This window comes from Acanthisitta chloris, unplaced genomic scaffold (genome assembly GCF_000695815.1).
Source record: "Acanthisitta chloris isolate BGI_N310 unplaced genomic scaffold, ASM69581v1 scaffold1735, whole genome shotgun sequence".
NCBI lineage: Eukaryota > Metazoa > Chordata > Aves > Passeriformes > Acanthisittidae > Acanthisitta > Acanthisitta chloris.
The window spans coordinates 54573-75469 of NW_008672964.1; the positions used below are offsets into that span (position 1 = coordinate 54573).

General features: G+C 38.8%; 1 protein-coding gene across 1 annotated transcript in view; it reads right to left on the reverse strand.

Moving 5' to 3' along the window:
* LOC103802253 (contactin-associated protein-like 5) overlaps positions 1–20897 on the reverse strand; it is a gene marked incomplete at its 5' end in the record, with an annotated part of 207327 nt that overhangs the window by 43164 nt on the left and 143266 nt on the right. Inside the window, 3 exons of the mRNA XM_009074706.1 lie at positions 341–511; positions 699–826; positions 9716–9872. Of these exons, the coding sequence (XP_009072954.1) occupies positions 341–511; positions 699–826; positions 9716–9872 (456 nt within the window). The remainder of the gene's footprint in view (positions 1–340; positions 512–698; positions 827–9715; positions 9873–20897) is intronic.

The window sequence follows — 20897 nt, forward strand, 5'->3', positions numbered from 1 at the left end:
AAATTCTTCAACTTTTTACTAAAATTACAGTCTGTCAGGACATCTAACCAGTTTTTCCCCTAAAGAGCAAATAAATAAATAACAGTGTTGAAAAAATAATTTCAGACACTTGTTTAAGATAAACCTGGCCATAACAAGAGTAAGCATCATGACCAAGGCTATAAAGGGAAAATCTGACAGGAAAGGTAGACAAATCTAGATTAATGAGCCTTCATGTCTCCATCGTATTCTCTTCAGGCACCTCCAACCATCTCAAGAAAGAACAAAATATGTCCTTCTCAGTTCTCTGCACCTCTCAAATTGAGCAAACATACCAAGATTTCTCATCAGTGAAACTTACAGCTTATTTCAATTCGTATGAAGTCCTTCATCCCAAGATTTTCCAAGAATACCCCGGAGACGGCAGTAGTTTTGAAGAAGAAGGAGATGTCCGCACTGAACTCGGCATGGAATGTGGGGAAGTGCAGGTAGGAGGCCTCCGTGTTGAAGGAAGCAGCATTCCAGAACTGCCCTGCAAACACAACCCCCTTCTCTATAGTTAATTGGCACAGGACAGCAGCGGTGAGCTGCATATAGAAAGCCACCTTTCATCAGAGAAATATGGTTTTTTGTAAAAGAAAAAAAGACAACAAAAAAAAAAGAAAAAAAGAAGGGGGAACATTCTGTACCTATGGAAATTGAGAAGAGCTAGTACTCACTGTCTCCATAGCAACGCAAAGGGCCGATTTTCCAAGCAGCCTCAGAATTTGATCTGTTTGTGTCAGTGATCACTATCTGAGTTACAGGCAAATGGTCTTTGAAAGTAAGGAGGCCGGTATCATTTGTCCTGGATTATAATACACAAACAGAACGAGACAGATTAACCACGTACGAAATCCCCAGCATTTCTTATGCAAGGCGATATTTAAAAGATGCGTACTTAGAGACAACAGATCTTTTGCAGAATTACCTGGCATTACGGTACACACTGTTCAAGACACATACACTCACATGTATGCACCATGCTCATACACATTTCTCATCACTGGAGACACTGTTTGGATACATGACACCATCTGGTATGGGCTGAAACTGTGTTTAAGTTGTACAGAACAACTGTGAAGCTCAGGCAGAGGCTGCCATGCTGACCAGTGGGCATTATTGTAAACTGGGCTTTACTGGGTTTCCTCAGCAGGATGAATTTGATGTGGTATAAGTTCAAGTTTGCATTTCTGTAAAGTTAGCTGGAGACAGATAATGGCATTTATGCTGGCTTTATACTCTACCCGAGCAGGAAGAGGACAGGCAATGCCTGATCCAACGTGCTGTTAGCACAGGGCAGCCAGACAATTACTGATCCAACTTCTAGATGGCTGGGACACTGCTGGCTCTGGACACCAACTGGCTGTGCACTCTGGCTGAATTGGCAGAGAGAGTTTGGACTGAATCAGCCCTTTGCATTACATGCCAGTGGAAATTTTGGTTCAGAAACTGAAATACTGAAGGCTGATTTACTGCATTGTCAAACTTTTCTTGATTGCTTAGCTGGGTTTACTCTGTAGCTGGAACTAGTTTACTCATGGCTGCTAGAAAGGAAGGGAAAAGAAAGAAAGATTCCCAAAGGATAAATTATTTATTTCATACTCTGAGTGCATTGGACAAATTGTCATCCTCAAAATGCAGCATGGTGTTTCATGGCAACCCTCTGGTCCTTAAGCTCATCCACTGGCTTTGACTTTGGCAGGGTATATAGATGTGCATTCATCCCACTGTACTTCATGAATTCAGCTGAGTCCCTCAGGCACCCAATCCTGACCTTTTCAGAGTAGAACTGCCCTTTCAATATTTATCGATTGATAAGAGAGGTGAGTGCTACCAAATCTTATCTCCACAGTGATGCATTTTTAATTCTCCTAGCTCTTTTTCTCAAGGCTAAGGTATACTGTACATCTGGGCACAAGCCTGGCAGAGCATACTTCATGGAACCAAATTACAATAGTTTTGGAGAAAGGATCTCTACCCCTGCATGGCCCACCAAGCTGCATGCAGGGTGTGGACTCAACTCACCTGTCTGCTCAGGGATGAAAGACTACATGCTGCACATGGGGATGGCAACAATGACCATATCCAAAATGCCAGTAATCCCAATTTTATACCCACTGCTCTTCTGGGCAGGTGTGACAAAATGCCTCAGGAAACAGGTATCACTTTCTGAGTGATACCACTGCCAAAGAGTCTGACATTCCAGGGAGGATGTCAGAATATTTATATGTCGCTTGTAATGCTACCTTCCACAAATGTAGCTCTCAGTCTAGTTACAGCTATGGGAAGGGACACGTACTTCAGCAAAGAAATAATATTCAGGATGAACACTGTGCTCTGACAGAGAATCTCGGGTGTTTGCTTGGCTAAGTGTTCTACTCTGATCAATGCTAGATGAAGACAGGAGCATTTTGATCTTGTCTATAAAGGCTGCATACATTGCACTTATTTTTCATTGTTTCTAATTGCATGCAGCACAGTTAATTGTCTCATAATGCCAAGGGGAAAGGGAGAGGTTCCCTCTCCGACCCTAACATTTTCTTCTTGCTTCAGTGGGTGTCTGACATGTAGATAATTACAGACAAAGTGCAGCAAGATGAAATTTCCTGGCATGAGGCAGAGTGATGCCTTCATATAGACTGAGAAGGAAAACTACCATGTATGAATCAAAAGTACATGGTCTCCAAATCTCTTCACAGCAGTCTCACAGTAGCATAGCCCTATAGCTTATTGTATCAATATCTGAAAGTTAGCATAACTGCTCCCAACAGATCATGAAACAACAGTAACAAAGCCAGAACTATCTAAGTATTTTTTAGGAAGATAATTAAAGAAGGTGTTTTAGTGGGTGGGAGGAGAAAGAGTAGGCAGCATGAATGAAAAACGCACAGAAATGGGACATAAAATATTAAATATACACATGAACAACTAAGCTGGCGTTTACTTTTTCAAATAAAATTTTTCAAAAATCACAAAATATTTAAGGAGGTTTTCTGCAAGTTGATTTTAATTCAAAAAATAGTGCAGTCTTTTGACAAGCTGTGATTAGCATTAAAATAAAAATCAGTATCTTCCTACAGCTAGCACTGAAGATATCTGCAAAAACCCATGAAATAGTGACATTTTAAAGATATCTATTCCATATCTCTGAAAACTGCATTGCTTATTAGATATTTGGTTATATTGCATGAAGTTCTTTTATATCAAATTTTATGACTGAGTTTTTACTAGTTATATGCCAGTGTCACAGCAAACTTTAGTAGCATAGCTCAACTGTGAGAGTCAAAAATATTCTAGAACTAATAAAAATCTTCACTTCTATGTTAATGTCTTGAAAACTCAATCAAGCTTCCCTTGAAGCTCAAACAGCACATTTTATGTATTTTATTCTCTCGCACATGGAAAAAAAATTCATATAAGGATATGCATTTTCACACAAGCAGACACTGAAATAAAACCTATCAGAAAAACATTCTGCCCTTCAGAGAATGTGTGACAGGAACAAAATAACTATTTTTGCAGTTAATTATTATTTCATGGTAGGACATCGTTTTTTGGTGAAAAGTCAACACCTAAGATTTTTCACCTAAGAAAAGCAGAAAAGAGAGTGGAAGACACTCTGACTGTTTCAAATTCCTGGTATGCTTTAAGTTGAACTTACTTCAGACTCCATTTCTTACAAAGCACCAAAATTCCTCTTCTCTACATGGCATACCATGGCAGCCTCTCAAATATAATGCATTATTCCTGAGAGAGGAGCAAAAGAGCTTCATGTACCTGTAAAAAACGTCCTGGAGGGCACTGCTGTGACACTACAAAATACAAATATACCAGGGTTTGGACAAAACATTTGGAATTTTGCCTGAAGGGGGCTTGGGGATCACTTTTAATGTACTACAGTTTTCAAATAAACAGTGCTACTTTCTGATAGAAAGCATCTGCACTACAATGTGCACATATATGATTTTGTCTTTTTTTAAAAAAAAACAACTTTGTTAGATTAATCTTTTTATATTAGTTCCCACCACTACTGTTTACTTGTATGTATTTTAATTTAGCAGTTCACATACACTTAAAACCAGATTATATTTGCTTTTCCACATCGGTTTCTCAGGTTAGACAAACCCACTACTTTATTTCTCTTAGTGAGTTTTACATAGCCCTATAACCACTTCCACCCAGGACACCCTTTGGACCATGCTACCTCCTGCTCCTCAGGATTGAGAGCTATGGGAGGGTCCTGCCTACAGGAGGGTCCTGGAGGGTGATGCTCCTTTTATGTTAAGTCCTGTAAGTTAAGAATGTTAAGAATGTAAGTTAAGTCCTGACTGCACAAAAATCAAACCAGGTTTTATCTCTTTCCTGAAAGGAGTCCTGTAGGCACAGAAAATTATACAAATAAATTAATAAACTTGGGAAGTAGGCATTCTGTTTACCTGACCTGGTACTCAATTTGGCACAAATTCAGATGAAAATATGAATGTTTATGAGGGTGGAAAACACACTCAATGAACAGATGTTTTTCTGAGTTCTTTGCATAAAGGATAGTGTCAACTTGTACTTCCCACGAGCAAAACCCAAACAAAACAAATCCAATGCCCTATAAATTAAACCACTGAAATATTTTTAATTATGGGTATTAAATACAGGTGGATGTCATATGTATATCCATGTCTGAAAATTAATGTCTGCATCTACCCGAAGGACTTCCTTAGTAAACTGTGAGGCATGTTACACATCAAACAAATGTTCTATGTATGGACTAAGAAAGAAGAAAAAAATTTTGCTGCAAGATCAGCATTGTTAAAGGTGATAGTGCAGCAACTGGATACTTTAAGATGTAGTACAGGTAGACTTACCTGTAAATGACAAATAACCATTTTGATGATAACATTATGAAACTATTTTTCTTCTTTCTAGCTACTAATGAAAGCACACGCAACAAACTCTCACTCTATGGTGTCCTAAGACTGTGAGCCATCATCAATTGCTAACCTCTAGGTAGCTGTTTCCATATTTTTTCTAGCAGATGGTAGAGCAGTGGTGCCATTAAATATAATTTATTCTCATATGATCCCCTATTGGTATTTTTTCCTCTTGTACATTAATGAAAACTCTGGTGGGGTCTGAGCCTCAGTAGCTCAGATATTCAGTACATATTTTCATGAGCACAGTACATTTGGGGAAAAGAATACTATCATCAGCAGATGGCAATGAAGCAAATAAGGAATGGGCCCGTGAAACAGGCTTCTATCAGAAGAAGTTTTAAGCCCTGTGTGGGACATATCATTAATTATCCTAAGGAACATATTTTAAATCTTACCCATGAGCTGTATCCAAAAATGCTTTACTGGGTAAAATAGTGTACAGTCATGATAAAGTAAGAAACAGCAGGAGAAAGGGACATACCTAACAGTTGAAGGCAAATGCAGTGCCTATATTTGGCTGAATTAGAGAAGAGATAGAGAGTTTGGTAATGATAGTAATGAACTGATTCCTGACACCTCAGGGGCCTCACAGTCAGCTCTCTGCAGGCAGCTCTTCTCGTTTGTTGACAAATGCAGTCACGACGGCAGATATCCAAGACAGCTCTATACAGGCCAGGTCACCTCTGGCAGGGTTTATTTATGATCTTGCAGGCTCTGTGGAGCTGCCTGCACTGCTTCTGGGGGAATGGATGCAGCATGGGATAGTGGCTGAGCAAACAAAACCTGTCAAACCTGGGCTCGTCAGGGTTTCTCTGCCCTGCTCTCCTCAGCCCTTCCAGTTTTAGCATCCTGGCTCTGGCATAGCTTTGCACAAGTAAAGTTCATGCAAAGAAAGATACATTCACTTCATGTGGCTTTGCTCCTCTTCAAATAAGGCTGGATATACACAATATATCTCTGAGAGACAATGTGGGTCTGACAATTGCAATAGTCACCCTCCCTTTTGTTCCCCTCCTTCTTTCATGTCCTGTGGTTTCCCCCTTGCTTGCAGTACCCCAAAGACATCATAAAGAGGTAAATGCATGTTACTGTGGAACTGGAAGACTCAAAGGCTTAGCGCCCCAGCAAAGAAGACTGTGATAGAAGACAAAGAAGAAGATACTCCTACAATTTGAATAGTAAGACTGGAGAACAGAAATAAAAGATGGCCAATCAGCTACTTGTTGGAATCAACACTGTCCACCACACTTTGCTGAGATGTCTGAGCTTCTTGTACAAAATGAGTTCCAGAGCTGCCTCTCTTTCTGTACAAAAGAAAAAGCTGTAAAGTTCTCCAAACTCATACAGTCAGTATGTTTTGGTCTGATGACTGGCTTCAGGCAAGTGTTTGCATTTGAAGTGGAAAACGGATTCCAGACAGAGAGACCAAAGTAGCAAACAGACTTCAGGACAGTCATGTACCACTATGGCATGAAAGTTTCCTTCCATTAAACAGAAGGTTTGATGAGCAGCAAGACTTTAATTGCCAAGGCAAGAGCATTTTGTTTGAGATGAAAGGCAACATGGGAGAGGTATCTAAGAAGCCAAAGGATCTCAAGAATAGGCTTAAGATAACACTATCCTGTCTGTATTTCAGAAATGCTTGATTCTTTAGGTCAGTTTAACACCTTTCCTCAATAATATCTGCATCAAGAATGCATCTTCTCTTCAAAATGGGGCAAATGTTTTGAAAGACAATTGCAAATCTGTCTCATCTATAAATAAAATGTCCCAACAGTTAACTATTCTCAGTGTGAGGGAAGGGGGGAAAAAAGGAAAAGAAAACATTTTCTGAACTAGATTTAGCTTCAGCTTGAAGCCACTGGATTTCTGTGAATGTTCCCAGCCACTAGCAAGAGCTTTCAACAGCCAGGAATCTTTCTATTTTTTTTGGAGGCATGCAAACCTATAGTCAAGGCATGTTTTACACCGTTCCAGATCCCTTGCGTTGGTCAACAGCTAGGGTGACAACTTATGCCTCTGCTTCCTCAGCAGAGATCTCCTATTCTCCAGTAAGTACCATGAAGATGCTCCACTATGAAGATGCTCCACTACTCTGCAGTGACAGAATTAGCTGTCATCATATTGCAGAGTTTGGAAATATGGTGAAGAGCTGGATGGAAAAAGATACTTATCAGCACAATGCTTAAATAAAAACAAAGATGAAAAATACAAAAGCCTTCCCCATATAGCATGCTTCATTATATATTCCTGTTCATCTGGCCAGGGGGACTAACTTGGTGTCAAGTAAGAGTCCCAAAATAGCAGCTGGCTCAGGTGTCTGTTCAGATATAATTTAAAAGTCAGCATGCCTAGAAGTGCATATTGTGTGCTGCCAAACACCTGGCTCAGGACTTTTTCAGGTCTGCTTTCCATTGTTTGTAATTTCTCTTGCTGCTCTGAGAAATTAGTAGCTTCTTCTGCACTTAAGATTTAGTCTAGGGAAAGCAAATCAAAGCAAAATCCTAGGCCTGTCTCCTTTTCAGAAGGATGCTCCAGCTATTCTGGAGAGTTCCTACCTTGGAGCAGCCTGATTTATCTAAAAGGAGTGAAAATGATATTCTGGTTTTCCACTCAGCAGCACCCATTTTATTTCATGCTGAGGCAAATAAATGCATCTACTGCTGTCTTGCTCCTTCCACTATAATGTACAGCAGGTTAAAGTTACAGTTCAGATCTCAGCAGGTTTCAGATGCGAATGCTCGTTATATATCAGGGGGTCAGTCTTCTACCAGGGAAACACAAAAGCAGTCTTTAAGAGGCATGAAATTTCTTTGTTTAGAAACTCTTTATAAAGCTCAGGTTTTGTTAGTTTTTAAAAAGGCAACCTGTAATTTAGAATGCTATCAAAGTACAAATTTTTCTGGATTAAACACCAAAACAACTGAACCTCTAAACCAACAAACAGTAAATAGTTTAGCGGACGAAACTTCTAAGCATATTCTGTTATTATCATGAAATTAAGAGAAACAAGTAGCTCTGTGAGCTGCCAAGCTAATGATGCATGGTTTCTAACATCTCTCTCCCATGAGGGTTTTCCAAAATCTAATAAAAGTGTATGCTTCCTTAACTTCCTTCTTGTGAGTTTTAATTGGCTTTTTCCCCTCAGCCTGGCATAAATTTTCATAGAATGTGTAATTTCTAATACTTTTGAGATTTCTCCTTCACTGTTCAAGATGTTTTAAACGTGTTTGCTTGTTCAAAATCATTGGAGGGGGGGGAGGGTGGGAATGGAGATACCCACCCACATCATAACTTGCTTAAGTCTCATTTCCTGAGGAGACTCAGCTGAAGTATCATAAGACTGTGTTTAGCTTTCTCCTTGCATTGGTTTGTATGATCCAGTGGTACACTGTCCTGCAATCTCAGACTGCAACCCCAATGTCTGCCAGCATAACACCCTGCTCACTGAAAAATGGATTGTGGATTATGAAAAAAGCCAAGCAGCAGTAAAAACAGATGCTCCTGATGCTCACATGCAAACTTCATCAAAAGCACATCTGATAACCAAACATTAAAGAAAAGATAGATTAACATGCACAGCCAGGCTCTCCTATACAAATCATATTCATAAGACAACATTTAAATAAATTTTTTCCTGAAGAAATCCCCTTACACCTATAAATTTTGAAAGTGAATAGTGACCCCAGGGATATAAAGGGTCCATGCAAATAATCACAGTCTGGAAATCAAGCAACCGAAAAAGCTCAACACTTGCACTGATAATTAATTTCTGACTTTTTTTTTTTTTTGTATTTCAAAACCCCTTACAGTTCCTTTCTACTCATTATCTTTTCAGCAAAGGTTTCACAGGGATAATTTGGATGCTATTTCAAACATAGATGCCTATGACAAGAAGATATTTCTTGTCTACTTCCACTAAAGAAAGGGCAGCAGCTCCTATCAGTGAGTGGTCCAGAAGGCAGAGTGAGTAAATCAGAGTTTTCACATGTATGTTCAGTATTTCAAATTGTACCTCCAACAATACTAATCTGGCATTTCTGTCCCCTCAAACACAATTAAGGAATTAATCAGAAAGTTCTCCAACTATTCTCAGTGGTTAGAGTGTCCTTGAAGGTGCAGAGAACGAGAGAAGACCATGAGGTGGCCTTCCCAACTTCATGCAGCATCAGACAAAGGTCAAAACCCAAGGAAGGCTTTGAATGTTCATGCTGTAACTCAAAATTTTCCTATGGATACTGAACCAAAACCTACAGAAGCCAAAGCAAGTCTTCCCATTGACTTTAAAATGCTTGGGATCCCATGTAAAAGAAAGTTAAGGTACATACAGATATAGTGTTTCATACGAAACATAGAAGTCTTTTTAATAGTACATATTTCTTGTTTATCTGCACCTGAATTTTACTGTCTATATCTCAATTTTCTGCTATGATGTATGCCTATGAACTAAGGTTCTAGAATCTTTATTTATGCAATGCTCCAATTGAATCCACCAAAATTTTGAAACAGACAAAATGACTGGATTCGGCATTCGACAAGAAAGACGTTTTTGATGGTCACCCATCCCAGCAACCTGCCAGGTTCATAAAAGAAATTTAAGATGAAATCAGAAATCCAAATTCTAGTTTGACTTTGTTCTTATCTGATCACATTCAAGCCATTCAAACTTCCTGAACTGTGAATCAGGAAAAGATTTAAGCCTTCTTGCTCTACTTCCTATCCCCAGCTCTTCACACAGGCATTGCTATACACGTTAAAATTATTACCATTCTTCTCTATCTGCGTCACAGTTGCAAAAATATCTCATATCCAGACAACTTTCTTCCAGTCCACATGCACACTGCTGAATGCCCGGAAGAGATCCTCCCCAGTAAAGATGCTTTTCATTGGCACGGCCAACCCACCAAGCAAATGGCATTCCATCTGGATGAAAGGGAAAAAGAGGAGGGAAAAAGAGAAAAGAGAAAAAGAGAGAGAGAGAGAGAGAGAACTTGATAAGCAAATTGGATTCTCCTGAGAATGAAAAGAGAATGGAGGTGGACATGTTAGATAATACTGAAAGAAAAGATGCAAAGTAACAAACAATAAACTTTGCCCAAGTTCCATTTTATGGAATACATGTTGAGAAAGCAACTCTTGACATGTGAACCCAGCACCACAGTCTGCACCTGCTGTGTCCAGTGTTTCTGTGTGACACTGTGGGGGTGAGATCTGATCACTGAAGCAGCCTGAAGACAATTCTCCTGCCACGACTCACACTGCACAGCTGTCTTGTACCACACAGTATTGGCCAAGCACCTCTTGCAGAGTCAACTAGTTATGAAGATTGGGATTTCTTACCTTAAGACCCATACACAAAGAACAAAAAACACCAGAAATAACACATGAACTGATCTATTACTATGGGCTAAACACAGTTCTTCTCCAAATTAAGACCAAAACTTCTATCCACTTCTAAGGTAGCAGGACTAGAAAATTTAATGTGCTCTCCGAGGGTGGAATTTGCAAATGTAAAGCTCCATAACATATTAAGACAGGTAGGACATAAGTGGGAAAAAACCATTTACCTGCTTGGGAGTCAATTTATCTCCGTGAAGCTATTTGCTATCTATAAGAGCTCTAAGATCTAGGTATTTATACAGGCCAAGATAGTTTTTTGTTTACATTTCAGAATCCGTTATGCAGCAAGCATTAAGTATTAGTAGTCAGATACAGTAAGCAGAATCAGATGTAATGAAATTCTCAGATTAACATTTTCTAAGACTGCCTTTGTCTTTCAGCTCAGATAACTTTTTCATTGACTTCTTAATCCTTAAATCAAGAAATGTAATCAGTTATACATACAGGCAGATGGCAAAATTTAGCAAAATTGACATATCAAGACTTTTTTTGTCAAAGGAGCTTGGAAAAATAAACTACACTGCTAATGTAGAAAGATGCATCAATTTATTCTTCTGCTTTACTAACATTATTAGTAGGGAGTATTTCTCATTACAGAAAGCAAGAAAGTCTAAAATATGAAATGCAATCAAGGCTAACTGTAGAGTGTAAGGGACTAATTAAAATTAGTTTTAGAATCACTTGGCAAAATTAATTCATATTTATTATCCTTCTAAGCTTAGACTGCTGAACTGTAAATTCATAAAAAAAGGAAAATAAAAATAGGAAGAGCAACTCCATTCTCACGATACCAACAATTAACATGTGATAAATTTGACCAATACCCAGAGGTACTCATTAGAAAAACACAATTCAAGAACATCTAAGGATTCGTCTTACAAAAATGTACACACTCATTTCAGGTCTCATATTATTGTCAACACATTTGCGCTTTCTTTCTTTTCTATTCAGCTGATTTGCTTGCAGAAGTTGATTGCTGCAGCCAGTGAAACAGTTCTATACTATATTATTGGAAATTACTTGGTAAAGCTCGGAATAGTAATGTTAATTGAATAAAAGGGTGATTTGTCTAGGAGTAAAAAAGGATATTATACACAAGTACTTAATCTAATTCTAAAAGTGCCCATTCTGGAAAAAAATATTTAGATAAAGATAAATCCTTCAGGCCAACAGAAAATAATGGTATTCATTAATCAAATACAATCTGTGTCAGATTCTTTTGGCAGAAGTCATTATATACTTAAACATAACAGTGAAATAAGCAATCATACACATAAATTAAGAATAAGTAGCTTTCTAATGTCTTTCTGATGTTAGATCTGTTGTTATTTGTTTTATTGAGCAATACCAAGCAAACACATGCACATTCAGATTTATTATATATACTGGAGAAGTGGTAGAGTTTGAGTCATTTACAACTAAATTAAACATAGTGCTAAAAAATAGAGCATTTCACATTATAAGGAACAGTCTTAGAACGTCAAGAGAACAGACTATTAAAAACCCAGTGTCTTTTCTGAAATTCTATTTATTAGGCAGAGTTCTGCCACCCGTTTCTCAAGATGAGTAAATTTTTCTCCCTAACTAGCCCCTTGGAAATCAATTGTAATATTAAGGAAAATTATGCCCTGATTCTTCAAAACTCTTTTCCACATGCTTAGTTTTTAACACATGAGAAATCAGAGCTATTTGGCAAAGCTCTTAAATCTAAGGTACTTCAGCAACACCCACAGTGTTTAGGAATTCTGAAACATATATTGTGTGTCATATACCTGCAATGCTGAAGTAATGCAATATTTCACTACCAATGCCAATCAATCTATCTCTGACTTCTTTCCAGAAATTTTATACCATTATGCCTTGGCAGAGCTGGAGGGTGTCTTGCACTGAGATTGAATTTAGTGGACTTGTGTTGAATAGGATTCTTTCTCCTAAGCCCAGAGATTTGTTGCAATATCTTCACTTCTGTAATCATGGTATTATCATTTTTTCAATGAATTATCAGTTCTCCACCATCTCAAAATGAATTAATTTCCTTTCTGTGGTGAAGTCACTGACCAAATCAATGACACTCATCAAGGATTTAACATTTAACCCCATAAGCTTATGGTCACATAGGTCTGTAGAATTCTGCTTTAAAATTTCTAAGCTAAAAAGTCCATTAATAAGAACTGGTACTCATTCTTCATTCTGTGCTTACATTGTACCTAGTAACACATTATTTAGCAAAAAAGGTTGTCAAAAGCCTACACAATGAAAAGTATCTTTTCCACATTTTTGTCTATTTATAAAAGAAAAAACATTCCCTATAATTTTTTTAAGATTGTCTTTTAACTCCATACTATGGTATTGAAGGAGAGCTGAAGGAGCTGGGGTTGCTTAGCCTGGAGAAAAGGAGGCTCAGGGGAGACCTTATCACCCTCTACAACTCCCTGAAAGGAGGCTGTAGTCAGATGGGGGTCAGTCTCTTCTCCCAGGCAACCAGCAGGAGGACAAGAGGGCACAGACTCAAGCTCTGCCAGGGGAGGTTTAGGTTAGTTATTAGGAAGAGAATTTTTATGGAGAGAGTAATCAGGCATTGGAATAGGCTGCCTGGGGAGATGGTTGATTCATCATTCCTGGAGGTTTTCAAGATGAGGCTGGATGTGGCGCTTAGTGTCATGGTCTAGTAACCATGGTAGGGTTGGACTCGATGATCTTTGAGGTCTTTTCCAAGCTGGTTGATGCTACCATTCTATACTCACACACATGTATATGAGGCAATTTCAACCTGAACGCCTGAATTCAGAGGCCAATCCAGAGTATAAATTATGATCTCAGTTAATAATATTTTAAAAGGCTGTTGAAAAAAATGGAGAAAGGGGTAAGAGGAGGAGAACAAGGGAAAACTGTGACTCACAATTTTTTGCAAGGGTTTACCAAGACCTTGTTTTCCTGTATTTGGTTTTTTCCATCACCACATTTTTATAGCCTTTTATATTGGAATTTTTAACACTAAATTGACATAAAAATAAATTCTTCCCCTTTGGCCTTTCAAGCAGGAAAAAAATACACTTTTGATAAACCAAAGAAAAAGTGTTTATAATAATTCTGGTCAAAATTATGAACTAATTGGAGAAATATTTCATATTTAGTGCAGAACACAAAATGAATACATTCTCAGAGGCTGTTTGTTCAGTGAAGAAGTCTGTGGTATTAATGACTCAGAGCCTGTATTGGTTTAAATGACAACTCACACCACTGGGAAAATACACTAATAACACAGAGTGGGGTGAACTCAGGCTGTGCTGCATTAACCACTATGTTTTACCCATTCTTTGAAGGGGATGCTGAGATTTAACAGTGAAAATGCTGCTCTTTAGTTTACAGCCCTCAGTGAGGGTCTTGCAGCTCTGCCCAACCATACGGAAGCAATACCCACCCTCTGAGATGGCAAGCTCTCTGCAATTCACAAACAACCCTGTTTTTAACTCAAGATCAGTTAACTTGTAAAATATAAATTTATGCAGTATGGGTCAGGGAAAAAACCTAGAATCTGCAATGACATGGTTCCTCTGAGCAGTATTCACTCAATGAGCCACCAAGTTGTCCAGATGTTCTTGTACCATACCACTCTGCTTCCATGTGGACACACACCTGTTTTATGACTGGCTTATCTCTTTTCAGCACAGCCATAATGACCATCTAATACTTCCTTTTACTCAAAGCCTTCCCCATGGCAATTATACCAGTTTTATTGTCTGTTTTCTTTTTTAAAACTGTAACCCACATACCACATCCCTAATTTTCAGAGATGATAAATACAGTTGTGTTGGAAATAATAGGTGGTCAAACTCTGCAGTAAGACAGTCACCATTCTGTACTGAGTAGAAACAGTGCTGGACACCATTACTAAGATTCTCACCAAATTTCAGAACAGCTATCCAAAAGCAATGCCAGTGAACGTACCACCTGAGCAAGATCTACATAGTCACAAAGTCTGTTCTTCATTCTAAAATTATTTTGTTCAGTGTAGTTAGGAAAAGTGGAAAGAAAGGCAGTACTTTGCTGACATTTTGTTTATCGTTATTCAGCTTTGCTGCCAAGGTGCACTGCTTTCATACAGAGTCCCAGGCTGAAGTAATTCCTTGAAAAAAAAAAAGAAAAGAAAAAACCCCACACTGTAACATTTGTCTGCTTCTCTTAAGCAGAGAAACTGCTCTCCCTCTGGAGCAGCTGTTATCACAGTGTTCTCTGTTCTACCTGGAGCTGTTAAGATATTCTCACACATGAGAATGAGCAGAAAGAAGGTAAATAAACATGGACCTTTGCTTCTTCTAGATGTAACAGGAGGCTAATGAGCAGAACTGCTGGGCTGCAATGACAGAGCTATGCCATTGCATACTTACAGCGCTTCAGTAAAAGCAAAATTATCATCTACCCTTTGAGAGACAGATTTGAGGATGGGCATAAGGATTTCAAACCCAAACACTTTTATATGCTGAGGAAGATTAAATCTACATCCAAACTAAAATTTTATGCCTCATGAATGTCTCTGCTGAAGGCCAAAGAAGGCTGAAAATACTATCAGTACTTGCATTCTCCTCTGCCAGCTCAGGCTGGGTTGTTTTCTCAATAAATTTCTGGCCAAGTGACAAGTTTCCTGAAAGATGCAAGTTGGACTCCATCCAGCAACAGAAACTATGTGAACAGCTGAAGGCATGCAGGTTAGGAAGAAAAATCAACAACCATCCCAAAAACCAAAAATGCAGAGAAGATTACAGCTTTTAGGGACAAATGACAGAACAGAAAATCTCAACTTTGAATCCTCAGAAGTTTTGCTGAAGACGAACTGGATATCCTACTCTGCTAAAGCAAAAAAAAAAGGCCTTGCTTCCTTTATCTCCTGCTTTCCAGCTCACCTTCACTTTGAAACTATCCCTCTTGCTTTCAACTCATTTTCCTCTTTCTCATGCTCCTTTTCCTTTCCCATTTTCTGCGTTTAGCCTAATTCCTCCAGGTAAATTCAGACAAACAAGCCCTGCACTGCCTTAACAGATAGGCCTATGACATTGATGCATGTCCTGCCACATCCTTACTTTGTACTGGGACCAGAAACCCATCAATGCCCTGGATTCAATTGCAAGTGAATAATGACTATGGATAAACCACAGTGGGCTCCAATATGACCCAGTCTGAGCCAGAGGAGCAGATTCTGCTCAGCAGATGTCTGGACTTTTCTTCCTATGCCATATGTATAGCCAGCAAGAATAATGGCAATAAGATAATGCCATCATTTCTTGCCCTCACACTGCTTAACTACCTCCTGTGAGTTCATTCTCATCCTCATTCACCAGTACCCTCTCACCCATTTTCACTGGAAGGCCATCTCCTAAGTTGGCTCAGTACATACAATGCCCAGGAAATGGTCTTTCGTTCTTAATCAGTTCTTCTACAGAAGTCTAAAAATAGTGAGAGTAAATAGCAGAAAGTGCTGCATTAATGGATTAATAGAGAAGATAAACCAGATCACGTCATCACAGTTCTTTTGAAAATGTTATGGGATACTGATTTTGGGGTTCTCTGCACCTGCAGCAGACCAATACTCCTCAATGGCTCTCTACACCAGAGGAACACAGCAGGAGTCACATTTACAGCCATCCTGTATGCAGCTAGTTACAGAGTCCACTCTCAATTCCCTACTAAAGTCTTACCCATGTTATCTATAAACTAACTGGTTGAGGCACTCTGGGTTTAGGTCACCATATACCACGTGGAATGGAGGAAAGTGTGGAAAAGATGCATGAGTTTATGAGTTTAGACAGATCATATGCACTTCTTCAGAGTTTTCTTTTTAAATCATTTTATAATGGATGTGAAAGGGCTACAGGGTAAGGACAGAGGACTGAACTAATACACCTTATAAAATACTGCAAGGTGAGAGCAGTAGTTTACCACAGCAGTTTTTGTTCTTAAATGCTATTTAAGTTTTCATAGATGAAAGCAATTTCAGAGCCTAAAAATAAGATTGCAGAAGACAGAGGGGAATAGTTGAAGCATCAGAGACTATGAATGGTGCATCAAAGCGTAAACCAATCATTTCACCACAAGAAAACTTGGTATTCAACTATTATTCATGGAAATGTTGAAGTGAGAAAACAATTTTTACAGAACAGTGAAACTACATGATAAGCAACTGTCCCAGGAAAGACTTCCAGGAAGAAACACTTTGTGGCTCATTCATTTACTACTGTTTTCCAGGAATAATAAAGGCCAGATCCAGTAACTGGTATAAATGCATCCAGGACCAGTGAAATCAGGGTTGTGCTGATTTGTACTCACTGAACATGAGGCTGTTCACAGCAAGACAGAATGGTTAATGCTGGAGGGGACCTTTAGAGACAGCTTAGTCCAGCCCTCTGCTTCACATTGTTCTGAAACAGACTCAGGATATAAGAATTCCTTAGACAAACTCTGTGGCTGTCATTGGGACAGGAAAAAGCACCAACTCCAGGTATACATCAACTGAAATACATGACTGAAGGATCTATTTCTAAACAGGCTAAAAAAGTAAAAATAACATATTTATCCTTTTACTCTTGAGCTGTCCATCATGACAGCTCAAGCTCTTGGGATAGGGCATGGGTGAAGAGTAACAGAGGGACTCTACCTGTAGCACATCACACTTTGTGCACTCAATGGAGTGCAACAATGGAGCAGTACAGCAAAGCTCTCAGATCTGCACAGCTCCCAGGCTCAGGTACTCCCACCTGCCTACCAGCCTGAGACTTTCACCTAGAAGAAAGAAACAAGAAAGCCTACAAACCCCCAAGGCTACAGCCTGGCCTAATGGTGGTCTGGAAGCCAGAACGTAACTCAGAGTTGGGTGGAATTAATATAAGTTTTAATCTCATTCTTTCAGGAAACCATGGAAGGTTTGCTGGGTCATTCCTACACTAAAATGCAACTTGATAAACCGGAAAAAGAAAACAGATAAAATGGGGACATTTGGGACATTTAATAGGAGACTAGATAAGTTACAGAGAAACATGCTGTGGAAAGCGATCTTCACTTGGTCCTTTGGGAGAAACTACATACGCTAATAACAGTTCTTCTCTCCTCCTTTATTTTGAAAAGTGCCTGAGTAAAAATGGAATTACCTTACTCAACAGAACTATTTCCTGTATATGCAGTTTTAACTACTAGCATTAATAATGAGAAAAGGATCCTTATTATTTTTTTTACCTCTTCCTACATTGCACCACTAATGCCTGAAATGGACTGTCTTTGGATTTGACAACCCTCCACAAAAAGACAGATTAATTTTGTTCCTATTTACTTACAATAGCAGCTTCTAAGAATAATAAAGACTAGATTCAGGTATAGAGAATCTTTATTAGCAATATTGATTCACAAAGCAATGAGAACACACCTTGTCCTTCAGCTTCCAGGTTAGTACAGCATGGCTGACAGTTAGAGAATCACATCTATTTACACGGAGTGAATCTGATCAGAAAGTCATTGGGACAATGTCATTTCCACAGTGTGCCTTTCTGAAGTGTAACCACTAACTGGTTCCTATAAGTGGCTGATAATAAGTACTGAATTTCATGGCTTAGATTGATCTTAAAGAAATCAGAAAGTATCATCAGTAAATATGCTAAATTTCTGAACCGGAATAAAAATAGAAAAACAGCCAATAGAACATAAAATAGAAGAGATAATAACATATTGCTAATCATTTTGAAGCTGCAATCCCTAATTAAAAAAATTATATGGTTTTCTTAAAACTGCTAATAGCACTCTCAGATATTATTGGGATGGTGTTTCTGTACTGGAAAGAGTCCCTCGGAAAATGAGATCACATCTAAGTTCCTCATCTCAAGTTCCCTGTAAAATCATTTGGGCAAATAAGTATCTTCAGTAAAAAGGAAATCCAGTGTCATTCCCCATACAGCTCTATATAAAAAGCCAGAGGTTTTTTTGGTTATTTTGATGTGTGTTGTTTTTTGATTTTGTAAGGGGAAAAAAGCAGTGTATTTAAATTCATGCAAAACAGCTGTAAAAACCCCCGGTGCAGAGCATGCAATATATTTGCTGTCCTCTGCAAGACAGGCATGGTAAACAACCACAAAATGACAGCAACACCCAGAAAAGAGTTTAGAAAATAATATAGGCACATTTCTGAGCATTGCAGCAATTACGAGCCACAAGGCAGCTTGGACAAGCAGAGTATAAACCACACTATTAGCCTCTCCTCCTCCTCTTCTGTAACATCCCTACTGAACTGAAATCTCACAGGGCCACCTGAAATTAATTGTTTGTGTTTTGATCCCAAAACATGTTAGTTGGCAAAAAACAACACTCAGTTGCACTTATTATGATCATAAAGTCCAGAACAGCAGTGGAGAAAGTCCAACTTTAAGTGCTTTATCAGGAAAAAAACCCCACCCAACAACTTGTCGAACTGCATCCCAGTATCTCTGAGAGGCTACAAGCATTACTGCAACTCATTAAACTTCTTTATAGTCTGATGTGTTACAACACATTACAGAGCAATGGTAAATAAATAACTGCTGATTTGACACTGCTTTCAACTGCAGAGCAATTCTGCTTTCCTCAATGTTACAATTAATGTCAGCAGTTAATGTCTTAAGTGGTGGTGTTGGAAACTTGGCTACAATAAACAAATGCAGTCAAGTTTCAACTTAAGGATAAACCCAAACTGCAGCATGGCGTTAGCTCAGCTGTCCCCATCTCAGGCTGCAATTACAGTTCTGTTGGCCAGAGCAGCAGAGGCACAATTTGTCATCCTAAGGAAGGCTGGAGTGCTGTGAAATTGGGCACTTTGGAAAAATGCAGCTGTAGCAGAACATATGTATAGGCACGACCACGAAATGAACTGGCACCAAGCCAGCATGTAAGGAGAAAACCAAGAGAATGTAAATGAAAAAAATCATAGAATATTGTACTCAGAAGATGCTCCTATTGATATATCCTGACCAGCCTTAAAGGTCAGGATGACAACAACCTGTCTTCTCTGCGGAACTGCTTAATCAATTTGCAGTTCTTTTTGCTTCACCCTGTTAGCAACAGGCTTACATCTTTCAAACAGATCTTCTATTTAGTTTTTGCTATTTAATTGGTCTCAGGTTCCTGGATATCTCTCTATACAACTGTAACAAACATGGGTGTGCGTACATATATTCCTGCATAGACTGTAATGGATAGAATATGAGCTGCTCAGCTGTGCTCTGTAGCTTTACTGTCACTAAGAGAGGTCATTATTCAGCTGAAGACAGTTTTCTGTTCCTGAAGTTGAGGAAGAACTCAGTTGTAGCTTTACCACTGCAGTGAATAGTGGAACAGGCAGAGGCTGCAGAAAGAATGACAACTATGCAACCAAGAGAAGCCCTAGTCCTTCCTCTCTTTCCAAATACTGAATGGGCCTCTGTGTCTTCTGTATTTAATAGCGAGAGAAAGAATCACCACTGGATCCATTTGGTCAACCTACAAGCTTCATGAAGTAAGAATCAAGATCTTTACATACAGTATAACTTTCTACCATAGGCCTTTCATGACAGCTGATGAGACAACCTTTTTGTGGGCTGCACACAGGCTGTGAACCAAAATCCCACAAGATCATCATATATATCACCACCTTTCCTTCCAGCATTAAGGCTCCTTAAGTGAATGTACCTTCCTCAAGCCAAGTATAACCTACTACAAATCCTGCTGACTACTGGTTTGGAGAGATGTAGATATCTCTGTCAGGTAGTGGCGCTTTGGTGGAAGCAATACATCTGAGCATCTGAGGCAGGTAAGTCTCTCTAAGCCTGGTGCAGGATTTTGGCAAGCTATACATTAATATATGCCATTAGAATTCTCCAACAGCTATGCAAAAAGTAACTGGGCTGAATCAGATTGGATAAAATGGGAATCCCTGCGAGCAAACTTCTTTAAAAAAATATATGAGAACCCCTTCCTCCAATCTCTTCTCTCTACACATATGCCTGCATCCATATGTACACCTCCATAATGGAAGCTTTTCTACCCAGATTTACGCTAAGGAATTAATAAATAGAAGTTACACATTTATGGCTGTAATACACTTATAAGGATTATGCTTTTTCCTCACATCTGAAGAGCAGAACAAATGCAAAGGCAAACATTACCCTGATGTATGCTTCATTACAGAACAGACTGCAGAAACAATCAGCAATAAGCAACCTCTTGTAAAGAACAGTGACAACTTCCCTCCCATCCCCTCATCTCAGTATTGCGTTATTTCTTCCCTCCATCAAATAGCATTTGCAATGTTGATGCTGTGCTGTGTATTTTCTTCCACCTACATGAAACTGTTCAAGATCAGGTGCAGATGGCCAGAGATTGAGGCAAGAGGTGTCTGCATTACACTGTAAATTTAGAGATAGAGAAAACGGATATGTGTAAGGAAGCTGCCCCCTAATACAGGAAGAAATGTATTTGTCTGAACTGAGCTTTTTTTCTTCTTCCACATTGTAAAGGTTTTAACCATACAGATTTACTTTTAAATGAAATACATAAATG